Source organism: Bubalus bubalis, chromosome 14 (genome assembly GCF_019923935.1).
Source record: "Bubalus bubalis isolate 160015118507 breed Murrah chromosome 14, NDDB_SH_1, whole genome shotgun sequence".
Taxonomy (NCBI): domain Eukaryota; kingdom Metazoa; phylum Chordata; class Mammalia; order Artiodactyla; family Bovidae; genus Bubalus; species Bubalus bubalis.
This window is the reverse complement of record NC_059170.1, coordinates 12,578,015-12,605,878: the sequence shown is the minus strand read 5'-3', so window position 1 is coordinate 12,605,878 and position 27,864 is coordinate 12,578,015. Positions and strand designations below refer to the sequence as shown.

The 27,864-nt window shown below is 44.7% G+C and overlaps 1 protein-coding gene across 12 annotated transcripts in view; it reads right to left on the bottom strand.

Moving 5' to 3' along the window:
- Nucleotides 1-27,864, bottom strand: part of PTPRT (protein tyrosine phosphatase receptor type T) — a 1,155,381-nt gene that overhangs the window by 411,552 nt on the left and 715,965 nt on the right. For all 12 annotated transcript variants that reach the window (XM_044927640.2, XM_044927642.2, XM_044927641.2 and 9 more), the window contains exon 8: nt 8,780-9,076. In XM_044927640.2, the coding sequence (XP_044783575.2) occupies nt 8,780-9,076 (297 nt within the window). The remainder of the gene's footprint in view (nt 1-8,779; nt 9,077-27,864) is intronic.

Sequence of the window (27,864 nt, the reverse complement as noted above, 5' to 3'; positions counted from 1 at the left end):
CTGTGAAAAGAAGAGAAGCAAAAAGCAAAGGAAAAAAGGAAAGATATACCCATTTGAATGCAGAGTTCCAAAGAACAGCAAGGAGAGATAAGAAAGCCTTCCTCATCAATCAATGCAAAGAAATAGAGGAAAACAATAGAATGGGAAAGACTAGAGATCTCTTCAAGAAAATCAGAGATACCAAGGGAACATTTCATGCAAAGATGGGCTCAATAAAGGACAGAAATGGTATGGACCTAACAGAAGAAGAAGATATTAAGAAGAAGTGGCAAGAATACACAGAAGAACTGTACAAAAAAGATCTCTGCAACCCAGATAATCATGAAGGTGTGATCACTCCCACTCACCTAGAGCCGGACATCCTGGAATGTGAAGTCAGGTGGGCCTTAGAAAGCATCACTACGAACAAAGCTAGTGGAGGTGATGGAATACCAGTTGAGCTATTTCAAATTCTAAAAGATGATGCCGTGAAAGTGCTGCATTCAATATGTCAGCAAATTTGGAAAACTCAGCAGTGGCCACAGGACTGGAAAAGGTCAGTTTTCATTCCAATCCCAAAGAAAGGCAATACCAAAGAATCCTCAAGCTACCGCACAATTGCACTCATCTCACATGCTAGTAAAGTAATGCTCAAAATTCTCCAAGCCAGGCTTCAGCAATACGTGAACCGTGAACTTCCAGATGTTCAAGCTGGTTTTAGAAAAGGCAGAGGAATCAGAGATCAAATTGCCAACATCTGCTGGATCATGGAAAAAGCAAGAGAGTGCCAGAAAAGCATCTATTTCTGCTTTATTGACTATGCCAAAGCCTTTGACTGTGTGGATCACAAGAAACTGTGGAAAATTCTGAAAGAGATGGGAATACCAGACCACCTGACCTGCCTCTTGAGAAACCTGTATACAGGTCAGGAAGCCACAGTTAGAGCAGGACATGGAACAACAGACTGGTTCCAAAAAGGAAAAGGGTACATCAAGGCTGTATATTGTCACCCTGTTTATTTAACTTATATGCAGAGTACATCATGAGAAATGCTGGGCTGGAGGACGCACAAGCTGGAATCAAGATTGCCGGGAGAAATATCAATAACCTCAGATATGCAGATGACACCACCCTTATGGCAGAAAGTGAAGAGGAACTAAAGAGCCTCTTGATGAAAGTGAAAGAGGAGAGTGAAAAAGTTGGCTTAAAGCTCAACATTCAGAAAACGAAGATCATGGCATCCAGTCCCATCACTTCATGGGAGATAGATGGGGAAACAGTGGAAACAGTGGCTGACTATTTTTCTGGGCTCCAAAACCACTGCAGAAGGTGACTGAAGCCATGAAATTAAAAGATGCTTGCTCCATGGAAGAAAAGTTATGACCAACCTAGATAGCAATTTAAAAAGCAGAGACATTAGTTTTCCAACAAAGGTTCGTCTGTCTAGTCAAGGCTATGGTTTTTTCCAATAGTCATGTATGAATGTGAGAGTTGGACTATAAAGAAAGCTGAGCGCCAAAGAATTGATGCTTTTGAACTATGGTGTTGGAGAAGACTCTTGAGCGTTCCTTGGACTGCAAGGAGATCCAACCAGTCCATCATAAAGGAGATCAGTCCTGGTTGTTCATTGAAAGGACTGATGTTGAAGCTGAAACTCCAATTATTTGGCCACCTGATGTGAAGAGCTGACTCATTTGAAAAGACCCTGATGCTGGGAAGGATTGAGGGCAGGAGGAGAAGGGGACAACAGAGGATGAGATGGTTGGATGGCATCACCGACTCGATGGACATGGGTTTGGGTGGACTCTGGGAGTTGGTGATGGACAGGGAAGCCTGGCATGCTGCGGTTCATGGGGTCACAAAGAGTTGGACACGACTGAGCAACTGAATTGAACTGAACATTATTGCTGACAAAGGTCTGTATAGTCAAAGCTATGGCTTTTGCAGCAGTAATATAGGGATGTGAAAGGTGGACCATAATGAAGGCACAGAGCCAAAGAATTGATGCTTTTGAAGTGTGGTGCTGGAGAAGGCTCTTGAGAGTCCCTTGGATTGAAAGGAGATCAAACCAGTCAATCGAAAAGGAAATCAGACCTCAATATTCATTGGAAGGAATGTTGCTGAAGCTTAAGCACCAATACTTTGGCCATCTGATACGAAGAACTGACTCATTGGAAAAGACTCTGATGCTGGGAAAGACTGAAGGCAAAAGGAGAAGTGGGTGGCAGAGGATGAGACAGTTACACAGCATCAGCATCATAGCTGGTGATGCTCAATGGCTGTGCATTTGAGAAAACTCTGGGAAATAATGGAGGACGGGGGGGTTGGCAAGCTACAGTCCATAGGGTCACAAAAAGTCAGACATGACTTAGTGACTGAACAACAATAATATTACTTAAAACAGATAAATTATATTTCCTAGCTCTACCTTCTTGAAGAGCATAGAGGCAATAATAGCTCATTGAGCACACATAAGATGCATCTTTTAGTGCCAAAATATTCAATCTCCACTCAGTAACACCAGAAATCCTTGAATAAGTGGTTGACTCCAGGTCTGGGGCACAGACATTACAAGGGTAGTCTGGAATGTTCTGTTGCACCAGGAGCAAGGAAGACTAATGAGACCATGTCAAAAGGACCTAGCAGCCAATTAGAAGGGACTCTCACAAGCCATATATGAGACAGTTTGAGCACTGAAAAGAATAATAACAGTGATGGATTTTAATACATTGAGTAAAAAAAAAAAAAAAAAAAAAAGACCCATGAGTCAACAGGGAAAGTAAAAATGGGGATGGGGATGAGTAGAGAAAGCTGTTTTATAAAGAAGAATGCAAAACAATACAGGTAGAGGGAATGCTAGATTTAAAAACATCCTTTTGCAAATATCAGTAATAGCTGATTCAGGTGAAGATTATCAGGGAGTGCTAAAATCTTTGGGTCAAAAGTTCTTGGGAAGACCCAGGACTGGCAAAGCAATCCTGAGGAAAAAGAACAAAGCAGGAAGCATAACATTCCCAGGCTTCAGACACACCACAAAGTTAAAACAATCAAAACGGCATGGTACCGGCACAAAAACAGACGTACAGATCAATGAAACAGAATAGAGAACCCAGAAATAAACCCACATGCCTATGGGCAGTTAATTGTCAGCAAAGGAGGCAAGACTATAAAACGGAAAAAAGACAGTCTCTTCATCAAGTAGTGCTGGGAAAGTTGGAGAGCTGCATGCAAGTCAATGAAGTTAGAATACGCCCTCACACCATACACAATGAAAAATTCAAAACGGCTTAAAGACTTAAACATAAGCTATGACACCATAAAATTCCTAGACGAGACTGAAGGCAAAATTTCTCTGACATAAATCATACCAATGTTTCCTTAGGTTAATCTCCCAAGGCAAAAGAAATAAAAACAAAAACAAACAAAAAAACAAATGGCACCTAATCAAACTTAACACCTTTTGCAAAGCAAATGAAACCATAAATAAAACAAAAGACTAACTACATGCATTCTCAATCACTAAGTTGGTTTTATTCTTTGCAACCCCATGCACTGCAGTGCCCCAGGCTCCTGTCCTACATAATGGGAGAAAATATTTGCAAACAATGTAACCAGCAGGGGCTTAATTTCCAAAATATACAAACAGCTTATACAACTTAATGACAAAAACACAAACAGCCCAGCTGAAAAATGGGCAGAAGACCTAAACAGAAGCTTCTCTAAAGAAGACATACAAATGGCCAATAGGCACATAAAAGATGTTCAACATCCCTAATTATTAGAGAAATACAAATGAAAACTGCAATGAGGTACCACCTCACACACGTCAGAATGGTCATCATTAAAAAGTCTACAAATAACAAATGCTGGAGAGTGTGTGGAGAAAAGGGAACTCACCTTCACTGCTGGTGGGAACGTAAATTGGTGCAGCCCCTATGAAGGTTCTGCAGAAAACTAAAAATAAGAGTTGCCATATGATCCAGCAATCCCACTCCTGGGCATATATCTGGACAAAACTCTAATCCGAAAAGATACACGCACCCCAAGGTTCACAGCAGCACCATTTACAACAGTCAAGACATACAGGAAAACTACACGTTCATCCACAGATGAGTGGATGAAGAAGCATGGTATGTTGTGCATATGTATGTGTGGTGGGGTGTGTGTGTGTGTGTGTATGCATACACAATGGAATATCACTCAGCCATAAAAAGAAAAAAAAAATAATGCCACTTGGAGCAAAAGATATTATCGTACTAAGCAAATAAGTCAGTGTGAAATCTAAAATACGGCACAAATGAACTTGTCTACAAAACAGAAAGAGACTCACAGATACAGAGCACAGACCCGTGGTTGCCCAGGGGGAGAAGGGGAGGGAAGAGAAGGCCTGCAAGCTTGGGATTAGCAGGTGTGAACTGTTACACACAGGATGGATGAACAACAAGGTCCTGCTGTAGAGCACAGGGGACTATGTTCAGTATCCTCTGACAAACCGTAATGAAAAAGAATATGGAAAAATATATAAATGTATAACTGAGTCAGCTTGCTGTACACAAGAAATTAACATTGTAAATCTACCATACTTAATAAAAAATTTTTTTAACGTTCTTGGGGACTAGAGATACTCAAAGATCTCAAAATACCACTGCACAGGTGAGCTAATTTACAAAGAGAAAAGGTGCCACATTTACTGTGAAGAGACTGGGTGGTCCCCACCTTATCTAAGGGACCAACTCAGCATCACCAGTAGAGGGGGTCCCTGACGTCATGGACCTCTTAACATGCTACAGAGAGAAACCTACATCACCAACTCATAGAGCATTTTATCCAAACATGTCTCTTATTCTGGTTTGTCACATAAAATCAGGTTTAATGTTACTGGAAATATGAATGCAGATTGTCTATTTGATTATTACTGCAAAATTTCTTAGATATTCTATGGTATTGTGGGTATGGAGGAGCAAGTCCTTATCATTAACTGTCATGTATGCTAAAGAATTTAGGGGTGAGGTATCATGACTTCTGCCATTTACTTTCAAATAGTTAAAAATATTATCTGTATATTTATATATGTTATTTCTATATCAAATATATCACACACGTGAAAGTGAAAGTTAAAGTCACTCTGCTGCTGCTAAGTCACTTCAGTCGTGTCCGACTCTGTGCGATCTCATAGACGGCAGCCCACCAGGCTCCCCCGTCCCTGGGATTCTCCAGGCAAGAACACTGGAGTGGGTTGCTATTTTCTTCTCCAATGCGTGAAAGTGAAAAGTGAAAGTGAAGTTGCTCAAGTCATGTCCGACTCTTAGCAACCCCATGGACTGCAGCCTACCAGGCACCTCCGTCCATGGGATTTTCCAGGCAAGAGTACTAGAGTGGGGTGCCATTGCCTTCTCCATAGAGTCACTCAGTTGTGTCTAACTCTTCGTGACCCCATGTACTATACAGTCCATGGAATTCTCCAGGCAGAGTACTGGAGTGGGTAGCCTTTCCCTTCTTCAGGGGATCTTACCAACCCAGGTCTCCCGCATTATGGGCAGATTCTTTATCAGCTGAGCCACGAGGGAAGCCCAAGAATACTGGAGTGGGTAGCCTATCCCTTTTCCAGCGGATCTTCCTGACCCAGGAATTGAACCAGGGTCTCCTGTATTTCAGGCAGATTCTTTACCAATTGAGTTGTCAGGGAAGCCATACACAGGTATCATATATGCATATGAAAAAGCAGATATCAAGGTGTTCACTAGTGTTAAGTCTCGTGAAGGGTTTACAGATCTTGCTTATCCTCTTCTTCCAATTTTTCCATGGTTTTGAAACATTTCAAAGTAAAATCAAGTTGAATCATAGTACATAACATGTGTGTCTAGCCCACTGTAGGTCTCAATAAGGGGTAGCCAAATGAGGCCATCATCTATTTGGTTTTCCTTTGTCAGAATCTCAGAGATTCCATTTCACAGTCTTGGCTGTGGTTTGGTTGAAGGCAGAGAAGTAACCACCCAGCAAGCTGAGTTGCGGTTTTTGTCTGATACATTTGTGAAGAAAAAGGGAAAAAATAAAGAACCTATTTAGCCTCCTATTAACAACCCCTTCGCAGATGAAACACAGGGGCTCAGTGGCCACAAGCTGTTCTCACCAGTGGTGGGTTACTTCACACCCTCACAAAGGCAGTGGGGTGATGGAATTACAAGTTCCACACATTTCCCAGAAGACAGTTTTGTAGCACAGATGAAAGCACCATGACTCCAGCCAGCTCAACCCGCAAGATGCTTCCCTGGTTCCCTGAAGGGGGTTTCAGTTAATGGACTAGAACTGAGCTCCATCTGCAGCTCGACCTCGACGTCAATGAGCCCCGAGCAAACAGAGATGGTGCCTCTCCCCTCTTCAGGAGAAATGGAACCTAACTCCAGCATGCACAGGGGCCTGTGCTCTTCTGAGACCGTCCTGTTGTCTCCATGGTCCCCGAGGTGGGGCCTCAGGAGAGCTGCAAGCCAGAGGCCTGGTGTCCTGAATGTCAGTGCTTTTACTGTGATGACGCCTACACAGCTCGAGAGAGCAGAGATGGAGGTGCTGCCGTTAATGGTGTTTGATTAAAATTTAATTTCAAAGCATTGCTGTTCTCAATTTGTTTTGATAAAGACCTTGTGATTGGTTTTTTTTTTTCCCCTTGGTGATGAGAAGAAGAAACGGAGAGGTTGGGGCATGCCTTAAACATGGGACTTGTGATGTACAGTTGCATATGTAGGTAATCCTCAAAAGTGGCCCAAGGCAGGCAGAGCATCTAGGCAAGAAATGCCCTGAGCTCTTCTTGGGCTAAACCCTCCTGTTCATCTTCAGCGTCCTGAATTTTCATGCTAGTTCCCAACACTGGCTCCCCCTTGTCTAACAACCAGGTCCCCCCATGAACTCTTGTCACTAAACCACCCTGGGCTTCCTGGTGGCTCAGTCAGTAAAGAGACCGCCTGCAATGCTGGAGACCCGTGTTTGATATCTGGGTTGGGAAGATCCCCTAGAGAAGGAAATGGCTACCCACTCCAGTATTCTTGCCTGGGAAATCTCATGCACAGAGGAGCTTGGTGGGCTACAGTCCATGGAGTCACAAGAGTCAGAGAGAACTCAGCAAGTAAGCCACCAAACCACCCTACTTGCCCCAACTCTGTATCTGCTTATCATATAAAATCAGGTTTAATGTTATTGGAAATATGAATGTGGATTGTTTACTTGATTATTTTTAAGTTAATGTGAAATTCTGCCACACTGCCACTCCTTGGATATCGATGTCATGTTTTCTATAGCTATGACAGTGGACATCTACAGCTCTAAAGAGATGGATGGGTGGTTTCTGGGTTGATTGTGCTCGAGGATTCTTTGTCAAGATTTTTTTTTTTTTTTTTTTTGACTTAGTGCAACTGTAGCAGCTACATTTAATGAAAATTTAGAGTCTGACGGACATGATTCTAGTTTCTATACATGCCATCCTTTTTAGAAATTAGGTGCTATGATTATCTCCTTTCTTTTTTTAAATAACCACATGGCTGGGGGCTCTTAGTTCCCTGACCAGGGATTAAATCTGGGCCCCCAACAGCGGAAGCACAGAGTGCTAACCACTGGATCACCAGAGAATTCCCAATCTATCGCCATTTTTACAGATAAGGAACCCAGGTGCTGAGAGGTTAAACAACTTTCTCCAGGCATATTTGGTTCCAGAGCCTGACTTTTCAGACAGTGTATTAGTCTATGTGCTGGAGAAGGAGCTATTTATTTTTGATACAATGGGGCCAAATCTAGAGAAAGTTCTGGCAGCTTCATCAGAAGCCAAATCCAGGGCCACAGAATGAAGCCAAGATGAGATGTCTGACCCTGTGTCGGAGGCTGGACGGGAATAGCCTCCCAGGAAGCAGGGCACTAAGATCTTCTGGAGAAGCTGACCTGGATGAGAGCTGTACCCACAGGAGGCCGAGGTTCTTTGCAAGACAGGAAGATGGAGGAACGAGGTGACAGAGGCTGAGTCCCCACCACTGTGCTACCCAGAAGCACAGTCTGGAGGGGCTGCAAAGAGAGTGGCTGCGAGGATGATTTGAAACGGGACTGGGGAGGGCTTGTTACAAAGGCAGATTTGATAAAACTTCCAGGTCTAGGATAAGATGGAGGGATTGAGGGACAAGGTTAGAAGAGGCAGGAGTGCTTTCCTCTATACGCCTGTGGGGCTTTGCAGCTGAGGATATGGGTCTTGATCCCACCAGGGACCATCACTCAGGTCTCCCTGTGTTCTAAGAAGTATACCTGAACAGAGGGAGAGAAGTCAGTATAGAGGAGGAAATGAGTTCAATTTTGGATACTGTTTTGAGATGCCTGTAGGACACCCAGGTGAATATGTGGCTCTGGGTGCATTCAATGTGTGTGCCAAGCTTTTTGTGTGTATTTTCTGATGCTAATTTTTAAGAGAATCCAGAGCCGTGTGACTCCAAACTCAACATGTCTCAACAGTACAATCGATACACATCTTCTGAGAGGCATCAGTGTGGTTAAATGCTGGCACAGCAGGTGGCATAAAGTGAGAGCAGGGATGTGGATGAGCGTGTGTCTGTGGCAGAGGTGCCACTGTCTAGGGGCACAGGGCCCCCTGGAGTTGTGTACTGTACAGCCTGCATGGTGTGTTACTGAAGAGCTTAGAGAAGATGCTGATATACTGACAGAAAGATGAAAGATGCTGGAAAAATTAAACCCTTGCAACTGCTAGGCGTGGCCGCCTGAGCTGGTCCAGCCCTCCCAGTTCCTGAGGGAGCACACCCACTCCCTGACTCACCGTCCTCCTCCGTCTGCACCACCAGCTCCTCGCTCTCCATCCGGCCTTCGGGGTTGGACAGCAGCAGCCGCAGCCGGATGGTCATGAAGGGACGCAGGCCCCGCAGGGTGTAGTGGGAGGAGGTCTGGATGAGCTCCTCGGCCTCGTACTGCTGCTGGTTGAACACGTACTGGTACTGCACCGTGAGGTTGTAGCTGTGGCAGCGGGTTACCGCGTAGCCGAAGGGCTCCCACTGCAGGGTCAGCTGCCGGGCTCGGATGTCCACGATCTCCACATTCTGTGGGCCGTGCACCGGGTCTGCAAGACACAAACGCAAGACACGGGGCTCTGAGCAGGCCATTGGGAAGGCGGGGTGGGGGCTCCGCTAAAACAGGGGAACACAGCTCTCACCAATTCAGCCACTGCCTTCCTGATTTCACCACTTAGAATATAATTTAATTAATATTTTTCTGTAAAACAAACCTATTATTAAAACACAAGCATCTAAAAGAAAACCTATTTAAAGGGAAAGCCTGAATGACTTGTCATAAATGAATATTAACCATTTGAAAAAAATGCAAAGTTGTTAAAATTGTTGAGGTTCATCAGGGTACCACTGAAGACCATCGTGGGTACCACCAACAGCACACACGATGCTTTGGGGAAATACTAATTGAGAAGGAAGCTGCAGTTCTGACCTACCTCTTTACATATCATCTGGCCACACCCCTCCCCTTGAGAAACCAGCCCCTTCCTTTCAGTTCACTGCACTCGAGTACAGAGAATGCACACAGAGCTGCATCCTCAACACACAGCATCCAGGCTGTCACTGTGACCAGTGGACAACGCCTTGGAATCTCCTTTCCTTTCACTGAAAACACAATGAATCCTTTTGGAGCCTCCCACAACAGCCTTCAACCCTTCCTTCTCTCCTCTCCATTCTCCACCAAACAGGCCTCTCCAGGGATATCATTCTAAAAACAGATCTGATGCAACGGTTCAACTCCTAGGCACAGATTTGGACAAAATTATAAATCAAAAAGCAAAGGAGAAAAGGAAAGATATAAACATCTGAATGCAGAGTTCCAAAGAATAGCAAGAAGAGATAAGAAAGCCTTCTTCAGCGACCAATGCAAAGAAATAGAGGAAAACAACAGAATGGGAAAGACTAGGGATCTCTTCAAGAAAATCAGAGATACCAAAGGAACATTTCATGCAAAGATGGGCTCGAAAAAGGCCAGAAATGGTATGGACCTAACAGGAGCAGAAGATATTAAGAAGAGATGGCAAGAATACACAGAAGAACTGTACAAAAAAGATCTTCATGACCCAGATAATCACGATGGTGTGATCACTCACCTAGAGCCAGACATCCTGGAATGTGAAGTCAAGTGAGCCTTAGAAAGCATCACTACGAACAAAGCTAGTGGAGGTGATGGAATTCCAGTTTTGAGCTATTTCAAATCCTGAACGATGATGCTATAAAAGCGCTGCACTCAATATGCCAGCCAATTTGGAAAATCCAGCAGTGGCCACAGGACTGGAAAAGGTCAGTTTTCATTCCAATCCCAAAGAAAGGCAATGCCAAAGAATGCTCAAAGTACCGCACAATTGCACTCATCTCACACGCTAGTAAAGTAATGCTCAAAATTCTCCAGGCCAGGCTTCAGCAATATGTGAACCGTGAACTTCCTGATGTTCAAGCTGGTTTTCGAAAAGGCAGAGGAACCAGAGATCAAATTGCCAACATCTGCTGGATCATGGAAAAAGCAAAAGAGTGCCAGAAAAACATCTATTTCTGCTTTATTGACTATGCCAAAGGCTTTGACTGTGTGGATCACAAGAAACTGTGGAAAATTCTAAAAGAGATGGGAATACCAGACTACCTGACCTGCCTCTTGAGAAATCTGTATGCAGGTGAGGAAGCAACAGTTAGAACTGGACATGGAACAACAGACTGGTTCCAAATAGGAAAAGGAGTTCGTCAAGGCTGTATATTGTCACCCTGTTTATTTAACTTATATGCAGAGTACATCATGAGAAACGCTGGACTGGAAGAAGCACAAGCTGGAATCAAGATTGCCGGGAGAAATACCAATAACCTCAGATATGCAGATGACACCACCCTTATGGCAGAAAGTGAAGAGGAACTAAAGAGCCTCTTGATGAAAGTGAAAAAGGAGAGTGGAAAAGTTGGCTTAAAGCTCAACATTCAGAAAACGAAGATCATGGCATCCGGTCCCATCACTTCATGGGAAATAGATGGGGAAACAGTGGAAACAGTGTCAGACTTTATTTTTCTGGGCTCCAAAATCACTACAGATGGTGACTGCAACAATGAAATTAAAAGATGCTTACTCCTTGGAAGGAAAGTTATGACCAACCTAGATAGCATATTGAAAAGCAGAGACATTACTTTGCCAACAAAGGTTCATCTAGTCAAGGCTATGGTTTTTCTAGTGGTCATGTATAGATGTGAGAGTTGAATTGTGAAGAAGGCTGAGCGCCAAAGAATTGATGCCTTTGAACTGTGGTGTTGGAGAAGACTCTTGAGAGTCCCTTGGACTGCAAGGAGATCCAACCAGTCCATTCTGAAGGAGATCAGCCCTGGGATTTTTTTGGAAGAAATGATGCGAAAGCTGAAACTCCAGTACTTTGGCCACCTCATGCAAAGAGTTGACTCATTGGAAAAGACTCTGATGCTGGGAGGGATTGGGGGCAAGAGGAGAAGGGGACGACAGAGGATGAGATGGTTGGATGGCATCACTGACTCAATGGACATGAGTCTGAGTGAACTCCGGGAGTTGGTGATGGACAGGGAGGCCTGGCGTGCTGCGATTCATGGGGTCGCAAAGAGTCGGACACGACTGAGCGACTGATCTGACCTGATCTGACAAATCAAAAAGATATTTGCACCCCCATGTTCATAGCAGCACTATTCATAATAGCCAAGACATGGGAGGAACCTAAATGTCCATCAGCAAAGGAATGGATAAATATGTGGTACAATGGAATACTACTCAGCCATAAAAAGAATGAGATAATGTCATTTGCAACTAAATGGATGGACCAAGAGATTATCATCCTAAGCGAAGGAAGTCAGAAAGAGAAAGATAAATACCATATGGTATCACTTCCATGTGGAATCTAAAATATGGCACAAATGAATTTATCTACAAAATAGAAACACACTTACATGCATAAAGAACAGACTTGTGGTTGCCAAGGAGGAGGGGGCCAAGAGATGGAAGAACTGGGAGATGGGATTAGTAATGCAAACTCTTACATGTAGAAAGAAAAAAAGTTCTGCTGAAGATCACAGGGAACTACATTCAATATCCTATAATAAATCATAACAGGAAATAATATGAAAAATAATATATAATTTTTAAAGAAAAAAAAACAAAAACAGGTCTTATTATGCCTTCTCACCCAAGTGCTGTCTCCCATTCTATCCCTCCCTACTTATATTGGTCCCAGACCCTCATATATAACAGTGGCCATCTTCATTTTATTATGAATATTCTATTTATAATTTATACAAATTAAGTAGATGTTTTTGTACAAAATAGATTATAACAAACAAAACTATTTTTTTTAAATCTCCATATGTGAAGCTCATTCTCTAAGGTTTAGGCATTTATTACAATAGAAACACAGCCTCTTTTATGGTCAGTGTGAACCGTAAGCTCTTCCGTCAGGGTTTCTTTGCTGGGAGTAGTTAAGCACAGGCTAGAGAGGCAATCAGTGTATCTCCCCCCCACGCTACCTACAGGGCTTTACCAATTTATATAATCTCTTTGGGTCCATTTTCCATTTCATTTGTTAAATAGAGATAATGATAGTAGTTAACTTTATGCAGGGGATGGGGTGGGGGAGCACTAAATGAGGTGTTGTTTGCAAAAGCTCTTAGAATTACACCTGGAATTTAAGTACTCAATATTTGGCAGTTTTTCTTTTGCAGTAAAAGGAAAACTACTAAAAATAATAACAAGCCCTCGCATGCTGGATCCACCCAACCACCTTATATGTGGCAGTACTGTGTAGCATCCTTACGCACAATGATGGATTCTGTCATCTCTCTGGTCCCCTCAGAGCATGTAGGGGTAAGGCTGCTTCCCCGCCAATGCAGTGATAAAAAGGGAGGGCAGGGAATTCCCTGGTGGTCCAGTGGTCAGGACTCTGCTCTTCCAATGCAAGGAGCATGGGTTTGATCCCTGGTGGGATAGCTAAGACAGGGCATGCCACATGGCATGGCCAAAAAGAGAAAAGGAAGGTGACGCTGATGGAGCTGAGTCCTCTGATCTGTCTGTGCAGGGCAGGTGCCCTGTGACTTGTGTAGGGACACACTTTGAAGTGGTTCTCTTTGGAGGTGGATGCTTAGAAATAAACGTCAGGGAGCCCAGTAGCCAGCCCAGACCTCTGATGCACTGCTGGGGAGACTGGGGCAGCCTGGCCCTGCTCAGCTACTGAGTTCACGGCCCAAATACTCATGTAAAGGAAAACCAGTGTTCCAAAAGCAAAGAGATGACACTGAACAAAAGCTGCTATATGGAGCCCACATGGATCGAACAGTGAGAAGGGAGGTCCCCAGAGCTGGGGAGTTCTGACCTGGTATCGCTGCTACTGCTGCTCGCTTCACATGAGGACAAACACATAGACAGAGTTAACAGTGAGAAACTCCTCGCCTGGGAAGTCCTGAGCATCCCCCAGCACTGCCTGGTGGGAGCCTTTTTCTTGGTCCAGATGCCAGAACACTGCTGGCAGGGAGGCCACCCACCCTACTTGGAACCTCATGAACCCTCCTCTGGGTGTGCCTTCAAAATTGACTTAGAGTTTTATCCAGCTAGATAACTGCCCTCATGCCCTCTTGGCTCACCTTGTTAGAGTGAGATCAGGAACACTTACGACCCGTAAAATCCAAGGTTATAACCCTATTTTGTCAAACATCTTAAGGTATACCACAGTCCATGTTAAATACACATTTGGGAATCTCCAATATTTCCTTCACTTCCCTGATAGCTCAGTTGGTAAAGAATCTGCCTGCAATACAGGAGACCCCGGTTCAATTCCTGGGTCAGGAAGATGAGCTTGGAGAAGGGATAGGCTACCCACTCCAGTATTCTTGGACTTCCCTTTGGCTCAGCTGGTAAAGAATCCGCCTGCAATGTGGGAGACCTGGGTTTGATCTCTGGGTTGGGAAGATCCCCTGGAGAAGGAACGGCTATCCACTCCAGTATTCTGGCCTGGAGAATTCCATGGACAGTACAGTCCATGGGGTCGCAAAGAGTCTGACACAACTAAGTGACTTTCACTCTCTCTCACTCAAAACTCCCTTCAAGCACTAATGAAACAATAAAAACAAAGCAACCTTGATGGCCAGCAGCCTCAGTTTGGGGTTCTATCACCCCCATCAACTTGTGACTCCGCAAGGAAGAAACTGAAACTGCCAATCCCACTTTATGGATGAATAAACTGAAGCCAGAGAGCTCCAGGAACTTACGCAGACTGACAAGAGGTAAGTTTAGCATGACAGCTTTTTAAAAATTGTCCTGCACTCTAGAATGTAAGCTCTTGGAGAGCAAGGGTGCTCTCTGCTCATCCCTTCAGCCTGTGCCCAGAGTATCAGTTGAAAGGATGCTTTAGTTTATAAATACCACCACAACCTGTGAAGAAAGTATCACTAGCCTTGTCCTAGAGGAAACCAAATTTTTGTGAGATGAAAGGATGGGCCCAAAGCTGCAGAGTGAGCAGCACAGCTGAGATCTGAAGGCTCTGGGTCCAGGGTCTCTGTGTTTCCTCTGTACTGTGATATCAGGAAGGAGAACAAGGAAAGGACATCAACAGGAGGCCTGCCATGGTCATCAGGAATCTGGGGAGAAGGTAGTGAGAAACCTGAGAACAGTAAGGCAGAAGTGGCTTGATCCACAGGCGCCCAAGGCCCGCTGGGGAGGGTGACATGGGCACTTAATCACAGTGGGGCTAAGCTGAGTACCGACCTGTCTTCCCACTCCTCACCTTCAGCCACTAGAGTCCTCTCCCCGAGCTCACCTAGGAAGGTGTGCACATAAACACCTTTCTGCTGCTCTTCAAGGAAGGAGCAGACGAGGGCACCTTTTCAAAGAAGGCCAGAGATGTTGCAAGCCTGCCACAAAGCAAAGAGACTCCCTCCCAGAGTGGGAAAGTCAGGGCACAGGAGAAGTGACTTGCTCCCTCTGAAGCAGATGTGACTGACTGTCATCAGACAGGCCACAGGGAACAGCGGAGCCGGGCAGAGCACGGCTTGAAGCCAGACTCTGGTGCTCACTAGCTGTGTGACCTTGGGCAAGGGCACTTTATCTCTGAGCCTCCATTTCTTCATCAATAAAGTGGAAATTGTTGCACTAATCACAGAGGGCTATTAATGAATACAAAATGAACTGGAGAGAGAAAACTGCCTCTAACAGTGGGCATTCCTCTTTGAGAGAATGGCCTTTCTTGGGGAAAGGCCTTTAGAAGTTTGTTTGGAGTAGAAGCTTCACTCCCAGGGCCTCAGGATCAGTTGTACTTAGCCTTTAGAGGAACAGGAAAATGAACTCACTGGCTGCTGGGACTGAATAGGGGAGGAAGAGAGTGAATATGACGGTAGGATCCTGGGTGGAGCCCAAAGGGACTGTTCTCATGGGACTCCCAGTCCTCATCAAGGTCCTCAAGGTACCACAAACGGTTGGCTATGATTGGATTTCCTGTGGCTTCTGAGGTCTGAATGCCTTACTTGAGCCAAATAAGATGCCATGTGGGAACAAAGAGATCAGGGGCAAAGAGGACTCGGAAAAAAATGTCCAGGTGTGTTACTGACACCTTGAAAGATAATGTGGGGCTTTCTCAGGCTATGGAATCAGAGATTTAAGCAAAACTCAGTTCAAATGAAAAGACAAGAACTTTGGTGGCCCTGTGGGTGAGATACGTGTGGGTCAAAGTGTTCTGTAAGCTCGAGCACTCCCACTCAAGAAAAGGCAAAACTGGCTATATATTAACTATGGACTGGCAGCTGCATGCTGAAAACAAGTGTTCAGCATAGGGAACTGAGGTCCTTGAAGGGACATGACTTACCCAGGACCACACAGCTAAGCCAGTCCCCAGCTCTGGACTCCCACGGCACCTTACACAACCATCCAGCCCGCTCAGTGCTTGCCATGCTTTCCAGGAGCTGCTTGTTCTTGTATCCATCACTCCTCCAAGGCTGTAAGGGACCATATGCTGTTTGTCCAGCAACCCAGCACATGGCACCAGGCCCATCAAGGGGCCCAGTCTGTGTTGGTTAAACTGAGATGAACAGATGGTGATCTGTTTTTGAGAACTGGGCTTGGACCCTCTGACCCCACAATTCTCTGTTCTGTCCACTGTAAGCACATCACCAAGTCTTTAAGGTGAATGTATCTATTTTTTTTCATTCAAACAAGAGAATGTCCTGAAATCCTACACGATGGAAACTAGTTTTCAAAACGCGTGATGGAAGCATTCACGCTTTCACTCCGACCCTCCCAGACCTCAGATGCCAAACCCTGCTTCTGCTCTGGTAATTGCCTACAGCAGGGAGAGTCTTAGGTTTACATTCCAGTTGGTACAAACAAGTTGGAAATTGCTGAGAAAGCCTTGTATGTGCAGTGGAGATTGGTTTGTTGAATTTATATCCCTCATGTAAATATGTCCAAGCCCAGAGCCCATGGTTTCGGCCTCCAGATAAGGCTCTGTCTATATGACCTTCTTGAGAAAGAGCCTACAGGCCATTGAGATGGCAAGCAGTGGGAACAGAGTGTGTCTCATCTGGGAAGCTGGAAAGTCTGCCTCTGATGGACAGTCACAGTGGCGTGACCTCTGGGTTCACGGTCTCTATGCCTTTAGACTTGGCAGTGAGGGGCCATCCCCAGCCCTGTGCACTGGGAGCACACGCCAGCCCTCTGCAGACCATGCCCTTCTCCTGGAGCAGGAGTCAGGGCGCCACTGTGCCCACCTGGTCCCTGTGAACCCACTGGCCCATCTGGACCAGGCTCTGGATGCCCAACACCTCATAATTCCCTGTCCCAATGGCCCCAAATTCAATTTCAGAGCTTGTCTGAACCTCTTTCCTTGGTTTAGCCATCCAAGGTCAGACCATATTCCATCTGGGTACCCCTAGATCCAAAGGGTGAACAAAGGATGGCTGTTTGGAGGAACAGACCTTTGTGGGGAAGGATGGAGTTAGGTGAAAGGAGGACAGAGACCACAGGCCTCTGTGTGTATCTTGTCCCAGATTCTTTTGTGTTATTACATATGTTAGGGACAGATGTGTGTGTGTGTGTGTGTGTGTGTCTCATTCACATCTTCAGAAGCTTCTTTATTCTGAAGCTACCTCTGGAAGGAGAGGTGGACCTTTTCACCTCAATCATGTGCCCTCTTGCCATGTGAGATCTTACTAAAGTACCATTTCCTCATGAAGTACCATTTTCAACCCAAAACTCAGAGCGCAACCTGCAACTTACACCCTCCCACCTCCAAATTCCCTCCCTAATTTTCCACTGTTCATTCTTTGAACCCTGTGTTCCTAAAGCAGAGTGTCGCATCCTTGATCCTTTCATACCTCCATGCTCTGCTTGGGTTGCCACTGGCAAAACCCTATTCAGTATATTCAAGGCCTGACTCCAAAGCCACTCTGTCTTTGTAACTTTCTCCAAAAACCTTTCTTGCCCAGGCAGGATGAATCATCATCTTTTCTTTACTATTTCTTCCACAGTCCTTATCAAATTGCAGATTAATTGTCTGCATGTTTGGTTCACACTTACTCTCTCCCTGCTCACCCGTGAGCACCTAGATCTCTTCATTTTTATAACTGGAACTTATAACTGATTAATAAATAAGTATGAGTAAATATAAAAAGTATGAGACGGCTGAAGACCGAGCCAAAATCAAGGCTCTAACATCCTGCAGGGGAAATGCAGCAAGTGAAGGGGTGAATCAGGACTCTCTCTACACTCCAGTTGTTAAGGTAATCACGTGGTTAAGTTAGAATTCCAGCTTCTTGTTTTACAGGGACCAAGCCTTCATCCCTTCTGTCAAAGGTAATTGCTGAACAATCTCTTAATGACCTTAATCAAGGCAACATCTTATTATTTTTTAAAAAAAAAAGGATTAGCAAAGCAGATTTCCAATTCATGAATTTTCTATGTATTCATCTTAGAATGTGGAGTTGGCTGTAACATATGTACTGTTCAAAGTTGAACCTAAATTGAAATAATTTGGGGGTATGGGGCTGAAAATGTGGAGGTGGATAGCTTGTATGTAAAATTAATTTTTTATCCATTTGGAGATGCAATTTGAGTTCCTTTCAAATTAAATTGCAATGGAGTCCTAGGCAGCTGGAAACATTATTGCCAACATAATTTGATACTGCAAGAGCAGTAATACATTGACAGATAGTTCATGTGACCATTAATTTGCAATTTCTGCATGGAAATGATACGCGAAGGGAAAAAAGGTAAAAGGAACAAAATTAAAATCCATCTTCTTTCAGCATGATCCAAACCTGCTCTCATGCTTCCTTTCTGCCACCACCTCTCATTTACTGCAGATGTTTGGCAGAAGATGAGAATTTGTTGACTGTTATCACAAACACCCTTATGAAGGTAGGCAAGGACAGGAATCCAGAGGCTTCATTTTGGGATATCAGTACCCTCACCATCCAGGGTCACTGGGTCCTACCTACCCCGGCCACTAAAATCACCCAAAGCTAGAACATGTTATCTTGTGAGAGCTGACTCAGTTGTCATCCTCTGGCAGAGGTGTCATAGAGGATGTATGTCATTCACATGTTCGTTGGCTCACCCACTACTGAAACAATGCTCCGGAGCAGGGAGGCATCGTGATGTGGTAAAAAGGAACACCGGCTCTGTCATCACCTGGACCTAAAGCAAGTGACCTGTCCCATCTGCATAATTTTTCTCATGTGTAAATCAAGAATGGTACTCCCTGCCTTTTAGGGCCACGGGGTGAATTAAGGAGATGGTGTTCACCAAGCTCCTGGATGGTATGTGACACAGCTGTGTTCCCTTAAATACAATTCCCACCTCCAGAAGGGAGGCGAGGCAAGGGAACCACTGAGATAGAACAGGGGTCCTGAAGATGACAGTGGACCCCTGGCCAGGTTCTCAGTCCAGCTGGCGGCTGGGTTCATGCTTTTTAAATGATGGTTTTGACTTAGCAAGCTCCCATTAACGCATATTTACACAGCTACCTATACTTCCCTTTCTACAAACATGCCTCGGACCACTGAGATGGGCCAGGCATTTGGGGGTGCTGGGGAATGACACAGATGATTTCCAACCTTCATGAAATCCATGCTCTAGAGGGGGATGTAGACACGACGACTGTGAAGAGCGGAATGATGATGCCTGATGGAGCCTTTGCAGGGAAGGTGCTGGGCTTCCAGGCAACAAGTGTCAGAAGGACACAGCCTTGCGCTGGAAATCCATCTGAGCCAATTTAGTCATGACTCACGCACAGCCTTACATTCATTTTCACAGAAACCAGAAGCCACCAAAGAAATCTGAGGTGAGTGAAGGTTAACAATGCCTCCATAATGGCATTATTAGGTTATAAATAAAAGCAAGTCTGAGGTCAAATTCTACTACACAGATAAGCATTTATTACACAAACGTATATTAGTAAGGAGAGACAAAACAGCTCATATAATCCATTCCATAAAGTTCAATGAGGCCCTAGCAACCTGTCCCTGTCTTTTTAGGTGATTGGGTTCCTGTCTTGTATGGAGGTTCATTTAAAGCAGTTACAACAGCATTCTCAGGTAGGAGTTGACAAACTTTTTTTGTAAAGGGCTAGATACTAAATACTTTAAGCTTTGTGGGTCAGTCTCTGTTGTAACTATTTGTCTCTGCTGTCATAATGCAAAGGCAGACACAGACAACGTGTAGACAACTGGCATGGCTGTGTTCCAATAGGGATAGACTGGGAGTTTGGGATTGACAAGTACACACTGCTGCTGCTGCTGCTGCTGCTGCTAAGTTGCTTCAGTCGTGTCCGACTCTGTGCGACCCCATAGACAGAAGCCCACCAGGCTCCCCTGTCCCTGGGATTCTCCAGGCAAGAACACTGGAGTGGGTTGCCATTTCCTTCTCCAATGTATGAAAGTAAAAAGTGAAAGTAAAGTCGCTCAGTCGTGCCCAACTCTTAGCGACCCCATGGACTGCAGCCTACCAGGCTCCTCCGTCCATGGGATTTTCCAGGCAAGAGTACTGGAGTGGGGTGCCATTGCCTTCTCTGAGTACACACTGCTATGTTTTAAAATAAAACGTTTCTCCATTAAAAAAAATAATAATAAAGGCAAGAAAGCCAAGGCTGTGGCTATACTTTGTCCACTTCTGTCCTAAGGGCAGAATCAAGAACCATTACAGATTCATTAGGTAACCAGGGATCCTCCTCATCCAATAGGTGACACAGGACTGTTTAGGAATCACAGCTTGGACACCATCCCTAAGGCTAAGAGTTAGAGGCCTTACTGGGTTCTCCTGCATCATGTACATTTGGAAAGCACTTTCATGCTATTTTGGCCAACCCGTGTATTTTGAATACTTTCACCAATTAGAGTCCATTTTACAATACTTACACTAGTCTACAGGTCCCTGATTTCCACCAGAACAATCAATTTCTTGCACTTGGTGTGCAGATTAGCAAAATGAAGGTTGTGGATTAAGACATGATATCAGAAGCACCTGGGCACCAGCATCAAAAGCACTTATCTAGAATACCAGGGGTCCTTCCCTGACCAGTACGGTCTTGATGGGAAGGCTGGCAGCACTGGGTTAGAACCTCACCCATAACTCATGCATAAGATTCCACTGGTAAATATTTGAGAGTAAATCAACAACAGTGTAATGTGGAGTCAAGAGGTCAACAAAGGTGTCCTGAAGGAGGCGGCCTTGGGCAAAGGAGAGATAGCTAACCAGGTAAAAGTTGTGGAGTTGTGGAGAAATAGAGGTTGAACACAGGGAGAGGGAAGGTTAAGCCCCAGGCAAAGGTGTCAGCACATTTAAAGTCCAAGATTCAAGTGGGCCTTCCCTGTGATCCAGAGGCTAAGACCCCACACTCCCAAAGCAGGGGGCCAGGGTTTGATCCCTGGTCAGGGAACTAGCTCCCACATGCTACAACTAAGAGTCTGCATGCAGGAACTAAAGATCCCACATGCTGCAAGGAAGATGGAAGATCCTGAGCGCCGCAACCACGACCCGGCACAGCCAAGTAAATTAATAAAAATAAATACATATTAAAAAATAAAGCCCAAGACACAAGAAGAAAGGAGCAAATGGCCATCAAGATGCTGATGCACAAATGGACAGGCACTGGGAGCAGCAATCCCTGCCTCCCACGGCAGACCCACACTCTCTGCAGTGACTGTCAGGCCAGTCTGAGTGCTACGCATTATAATGGGCATTATAATTACCTAAGAAGTAACTGAGAACAGCAACTCAGGTAATTGTAACAGAGATACAGTATTCTTTGCCAAAAGTCAAGCACAGGACAAACTCATCCTCTTAAATATTTTTGAGCTCCTACCGTGTGTCAGGCACTACATCAAATGTAGGAGTGACCCAAACAGACAAAAATCCTCTCTGCCCTGAAGGGACTTCCATTCTCGTAGGGAGTAGGGGGTTAAATAATATATGAGATCATCAGAAATGAGAATGTCAGATGGCAGTAAGTGCTCTAGAGATTCTAGGGAAAAATCAACCAAGTGGATTTGGCTGCAATGTAACAAAGGGTAAAACCAGGTCTGGTCCAGCAGCCCTATCTCTTGGGCTCTACAGTTTAGCTACTCAGGGTGTGGATGCGGAACCAGGAGTCAAACACAGCACAGGTTCAAGAGGCAACCAACTGGCTGGAGGCCATGGACTTCAGGCCCAGGGTGAGCATAACAGCTACAACCCAAGGGCCGTAGGATAGTCATTGAGCCATGGTTCCAACATCCTTTCTATACCCTGTTTTGTGATGCTGGGGCTGGTAGTCCATAAAGCACATCTCTGCTTCATCACATGGTTCTATGCTAGTCTCTACCAGTTGGGGGCAATATACAGTGGTCTTCAACCTTCCTGGCACTGTGTTAGTCCCTCAGTCGTGTCCAACTCTTTGCAACCCCAAGGACTGTGTCTGCCAGGCTCTTCTCTCAATGGAATTCTTCAGGCAAAAATACTAGAGTGGGTTGCCATGCCCTTTTCCAGGGGATCTTCCCAACCCAGGGATCGAACCCAGGTCTTCTGCATTGTAGGCACATTCTTTACCATCTAAACCACCAGGGCAGTAGGGACGGGTTTTGTGGAAGACAATCTTCCCATGGACAAGGGAGCGGATGGTTTCAGGATGATTCAAGTGCATTATATTTGTTATTCTGAGGCTGATCTGACAGGAGGCAGTGGTTAGGTGGTAATAAGAGCGATCGGGAAGCAGCTGTAAATATAGATGAAGCTTCACTTGCTCATAGCTCACCTCCTCCTGTGTGGCCCAGTTCCTAACAGGCCACAGACCAGTATCGGTCTATGGCCCAGGGGTTGGGGATCCCTGCTCTAAGAGGAAGAGAGTACTTGCTGTTTCCGTGGGCATCACTCCAATATCACTTCTTTACCTCGGGGAAGTTCATTCTGTTCCAGCAGTTGGATCTAGTTTGCAGTTCCTCTAACACTTAAAGAGCAGGATTCACTGCAGAACCTCAGAGACACTGCTGCTGCTGCTGCTAAGTCGCGTCAGTTGTGTCCGACTCTTTGCGACCCCATGGACTGCAGCCTACCAGGCTCCTCTGTCCATGGGATTTTCCAGGCAAGAGTACTGGAGTGGGTTGCCATTGCCTTCTCTGTCAGAGACACTAGCACCAGGCAAAAAGTGCTCCTTCTTCCACTTTTTAAATGCTTCTGATTCCAGCCTGTTCTCTTGTTCTCTCCAGCCCCAGTGGTACCTGTCCTCACAGCTGCTATACTGGTATAATACTTTCATGTTCTTTGTTACCTTTTGAGTTTTCTAGCCAATTCCTTATATACAGTTAACAAGAAGTTTCCAAACTTTCACGGTGACCTTGGTGTTACAATCATTTTTTTTCACAAAGTTCCTAGCCAAAGAAATACCTAGTAGCTGCATTCACTAGTTGGTCCAAGCAATTTAATAAGTATTTATCGCCTAACCCTTAGTGAGTCTTCCTGGGTACCTCAAATGGTAAAGAATCTGCCTGTAGTGTGGGAGACCTGGGTTCGATCCCTGGGTGGGGAAGCTTCCCTGGAGGAGGGCATGGGAACCCACTCCAGTGTTCTTGCCTGGAGCATTCCAGGGACAGAGGAGCCTGCCAGGCTACAGTCCATGGGGTTGCAAAAAGTCAGACACAACTGAAAGTCTGACACAGACACAGCCACTTAATAGCGGCTTGAGAAAACAATACACACAAATCCAAAGAAAAAATACTTCAATTCCCTTCTTAAATAACCACAATCACTTATTTATAGGATACCTGCATTTGTCAAGCCCTGCACACCTTATCAAACTGTGGGTTCAGATTAAAAATTGCTCCTCTTGTTGCCTGCCCCATGCTGATTTTCCTGCAATTACTTGCTTTTCACCTGGGTAACAACAGTAAGCCCAGCTTTGCAAAGATACGATGTCACTGAAAGGAACGGAGCCCAGTCTCATGTTGAAACTGTGTATCACCTCAACTTAGTAGTTTGTACAATGTCTGACAGATGACACTGTTTTCCATGTTCATTTAAAACTGAAATTCTAAACATACTCATGCCCTGCCTTTGTGAGTTCATTGTGGTAGGCTAGGCTGCCTCAGGAAAGTTTGAGAACCACCAATGGTGAACTCCTATTAGGCAATCCTCCCTGTTATTAAAGTAAGTGTGTGATGAAACTCAAACTCGACCTTGACTGGTCCGGATGCAAGATCTGAATGCCTGAACTTGATCATTCCCCATTCCCTGCCCTCCTTTCCCCAGGCTCCATTCTGCCTTGGTACCCCTGCCCACAAATTCGATGTGCTAGCTGGCCATGCTCTGCTTCCCAGCTCTGGCTCAGACCTGTCTCTTCATTCTCGGCCCCATACAGATGGGCCCACCTGGACGGTTACTGAGTGAGGAGCAGGGTGGCTGGCCATACCTCCTGCCACAATGGCTCAGGTGTTCAAACGCCAGAAAGAATTAAATGGACACAGGCTCAAGATTGCAGCCTGGAAATAAAAGCTTCAGAATGCTTAAAAATTACTTCTGTGGCAGAGGAAACTGGGTTGGAAAGAGAGAAGCAATTTCTGAATTACATGGTTTCAGTTTCTGGAGAAAGGAGTTTTAACGTGGGGTGGGGCTTTGCTTCAATTTACACTTAAGTCATGGTAAGTCTCTTTGTTTAAGGAAAAAAAAAAAAAGGAAAAGGGGGGGAAGAAAAAAAAAAGCTGGAGAAAGAGTAAAACCTGAAACATCTGAGGATCCAAAGCCACCCAGCGCTGAGCCTGGGTAAGGTATATATTACACCCTCTGAACACCACCTGTCCTTGGGACACATGGTCTGGCTGTGAACATCAAGCCCTGGAATTAGGGAGGAGCCCTTAGTGCGCCTAACCTGCCATCACGGTGATACTGGTAAGAAGCCATTGGTAATGTAGATCAAATTATTTCTAGAATATGTCAAACAAACAAAAGTAGTATCTCCTGACTGGATCCTGACAGCCCGTCTCCCAGGATGATCTTGATCTCCCAAGAAGTCACATTAATCCGCAGACACTACTCAGGACTGCTGGACCGTGGAGAGCCCTGCTGTGTCAGCAGCCCCAGAAATGCCTACCAAGCTTTCTTATGAGGCCCAAAGCTTTATTTATTTACTATTTTGGAAACATACAAGAGTATCATTACACTGAAGGAATCATTTCAAACAAATCCACTGTCAGTGAAAGGTGGCTTAGTCTCTGCCAAAGTTTCATTTGAGACTCACCTATACGAGGAGAAAGGATACACAGTGAAGCAAACGTTGTCTATTCTGGTCGCCTTGTGGCAGAACAGCAAGAAGAGGGCTCCAGCAGAAGAGCAAGCACAGGACAACAGAAGCTAGAAGACCCATTTACCCCCCGATTATCTGTCTCATTCACTCATGAAGCATGAGCACCTCTCGGCAAAGGCGAGGAGGGTAAAATGCTTACCTGCTTCGCAGCTGGCCCTGCTAACAGAAAGGACCCCTGGCCATGACACTACGGGATACAATCCTAGCTCAGGCTCTTACAGACGCCATCAAATGATAATCCTCCACATCAGAATCCTGAAGGGGTCACTATCCTACCCACTGGACTTTCAACAACAACATATCCTTTTTTTTTTGTTTGTTTTTTAAACTTTTTATTTTGTACTGGAGTATAGCTGATTAACAATACTGTCTGCAGCAAAGGGACTCAGTCTATATATACAAGTACCCATTCTCCCCCAAACTCCCCTCCCATCCAGGCTGCCACGTAACACTGAGCAAAGTTCCCAGGGCTATGCAGCAGGTCCTTGATAGTTATCCATTTTAAATACAGCAGTGTGTACATCTCCATCCCAAATTCAATAACTACCCCTTCCCCAAACCTTTCCCCAGCAAATGTAAGTTCATCCTCTAAATCTGTGAGTCTGTTTCTGTTTTCTAAGTAAGTTCATTTGTATAAACAGACAAGATCTAGGAAAGGTACAATCTCCCAAGACAGAACCAGGAAGAAATAAAAATATGAGCAGACCAATCACAAGCACTAAAATTGAAACTGGTTTGAAAACTCCCAACAAACAAAAGTCCAGGACCTGATGGTTTCACAGGTGAATTTTTTCAAACATTTCTTATAAAAGAATTAACACTATCCTTCTGAAACTGGAAAAAATAGCAGAGGGAGGAACACTTCCAGACTCATTCTGAGGCCACCATCACCCTGATACCAAAACCAGGTAAAGATACCACAAAAAGAAAGAAAGAAAATTATAGGCCAGTATCACTGATGAACACAGATGCAAAAATCCTCAACAAAATCCTAGCACTTTGAGTCCAACAATACATTAAAAAGACCATACACCATGATCAAGTGGGATTCATTCCAGGGATACAAGGATTTTTCAATATCCATAAATCAATTAATGTGATACACCACATCAATGAAGTGAAGAATAACAACTATATGATCATCTCAATAGATGCAAAAAAAAAGCGTTTGACAAAATTCAGCACCCCCTTTTGATAAATTCTCCCCACAAAGTAGGCACAGAAGGAATATACCTCAACATACAACAATCCTACAGCTAATATCATACTCAATGATAAAAAGTGGAAAGCATTTCCTCTAAGATCACGAACAAGACAAAGATGCCCACTTTCGCCACTTTTATTCAACTTATCCTTCTAAACCTGCCTCCATACAATGTGAGCTTTTTCTTAGTGTTATCAGTCAAAAGCCCTTCCCACTTTTCATCTCCCCTTCACCTGCAAATAATCCTTTCTGCTCAGATGCCTGATTTCTCCCTCCTGCCCATCAAAACTTGTTTATGAACTGTGTGACCTTGAAAGAATCTCTTTATCCTTCCTAAGTCTCAATTATATATTAATGATATCAAAAGTGAAGCTAATTATACAGATCTCCTAGGATTCTTGTGAGATGAGAATGAAATTATATGTGATCAAATGCTAGAGGGATGTTGCTGGGTAACAAGCAGACCCTGGAGTCTCTGGTTTATAACAACAGGCATTTATTCTTGAGCTCGTGCATCTGCTTGTCTGACCCAGGCTGGGCTCAGGTCTGTTCCATGTGAAAGGGCAGAGGTTACGCAGGGCATGTTCTTTCCATACTGGACGCACCAGAGCCAAGCTGACCTGTGCAAAAGCTGGTAAGCCCTCCCTCATGTCATGTCCTGAAGTGGACATGTCCACCATACTGGCCAAAGCAAGTGTCTAGGCAAGTCCAACATCTACAGGGCCGAGCCTCCCACAGTGGGGAAATGGAGGTTGAAGAAATGAGTATTTGCTGAATGATAACCCCAACTATCATAGATCAATATGCATAACATGACCAGCCAGCCCTTCTTCACACATCACAGGCTTGGTCCCCGGAGAGGAGAGAAGTCTGACTTTGAATCATATCCATCTTGCATAGTGTCCCATGGTGAACATCCTTCATAACATCCATCTATTTCCCACTGATGGACATGAAGCTTGCTTCCAGTTCATCACTACCAGGAACTGTGTCTAATTTTATGCAATATTATCATGTGTGTGCTTCATGTAAATACCAATATAGATGCAAGGACTGTCGCCTCATAAGGCTCAGTCTTTACAGACACGTTACCCTCTCCTCCCCACCATCTAAAACCCTTGACGACCACCCATTTGTTCTCTACCTCTATAATTTTATGATTCCAAGAATGGTATATAAATGAAATCACATAGTATGTAACATTTTAGGATTTCTTTTCCACTTAGTATCTAAGTCCCTTAACAATCATCAAATTCATTGCTTTTATTAACAGATGTCTCCTTTTTATGGCTGAGTGCTGTTTCATGGTAAGGGTGTCCCACAGTTTGTCTAACTGTTCACCAACTGAAGGACATGTGGGTAGTTTCCAGTTAAACAGGTTTGGTTCCGATTCCAGTGTGTGGGGGTGGGGCCTTTCCCACACAGCACCAAGTAACTGTCCAAACGTCAGCTGAGTGTCCTACAGTGCAACTCAATCCTGACACTATCTACCGTGGAATATCATCAGATTTCACAGCTTAAGAGTTCAGTCCTGTAAGAATACTTCCCAACCCCCACCCTGCACACATGGATTTCAGTTGCTAGTGGGAAGTCCAGGTTGTTACCTATACTTCTGGCCAACTGGCTACTAATCAGTGGTTCCTATGACCCCCAACTCCTCAAGTTTGGTTAATTTGCCAGAGTGGCTCACAAAACTCAGAGAAACATTTTATTTATAGATTACTGGATTATTACAAAAGGATATAACTCAGGAGCAGCCGGATGGAAGGGACGCACAAGGCAAGGTCTGGGAAAGGGTGTGGTGCTTCCAGGCCCCCTACAGGCCCAGCACCCTGCCAGCACCTCCGTG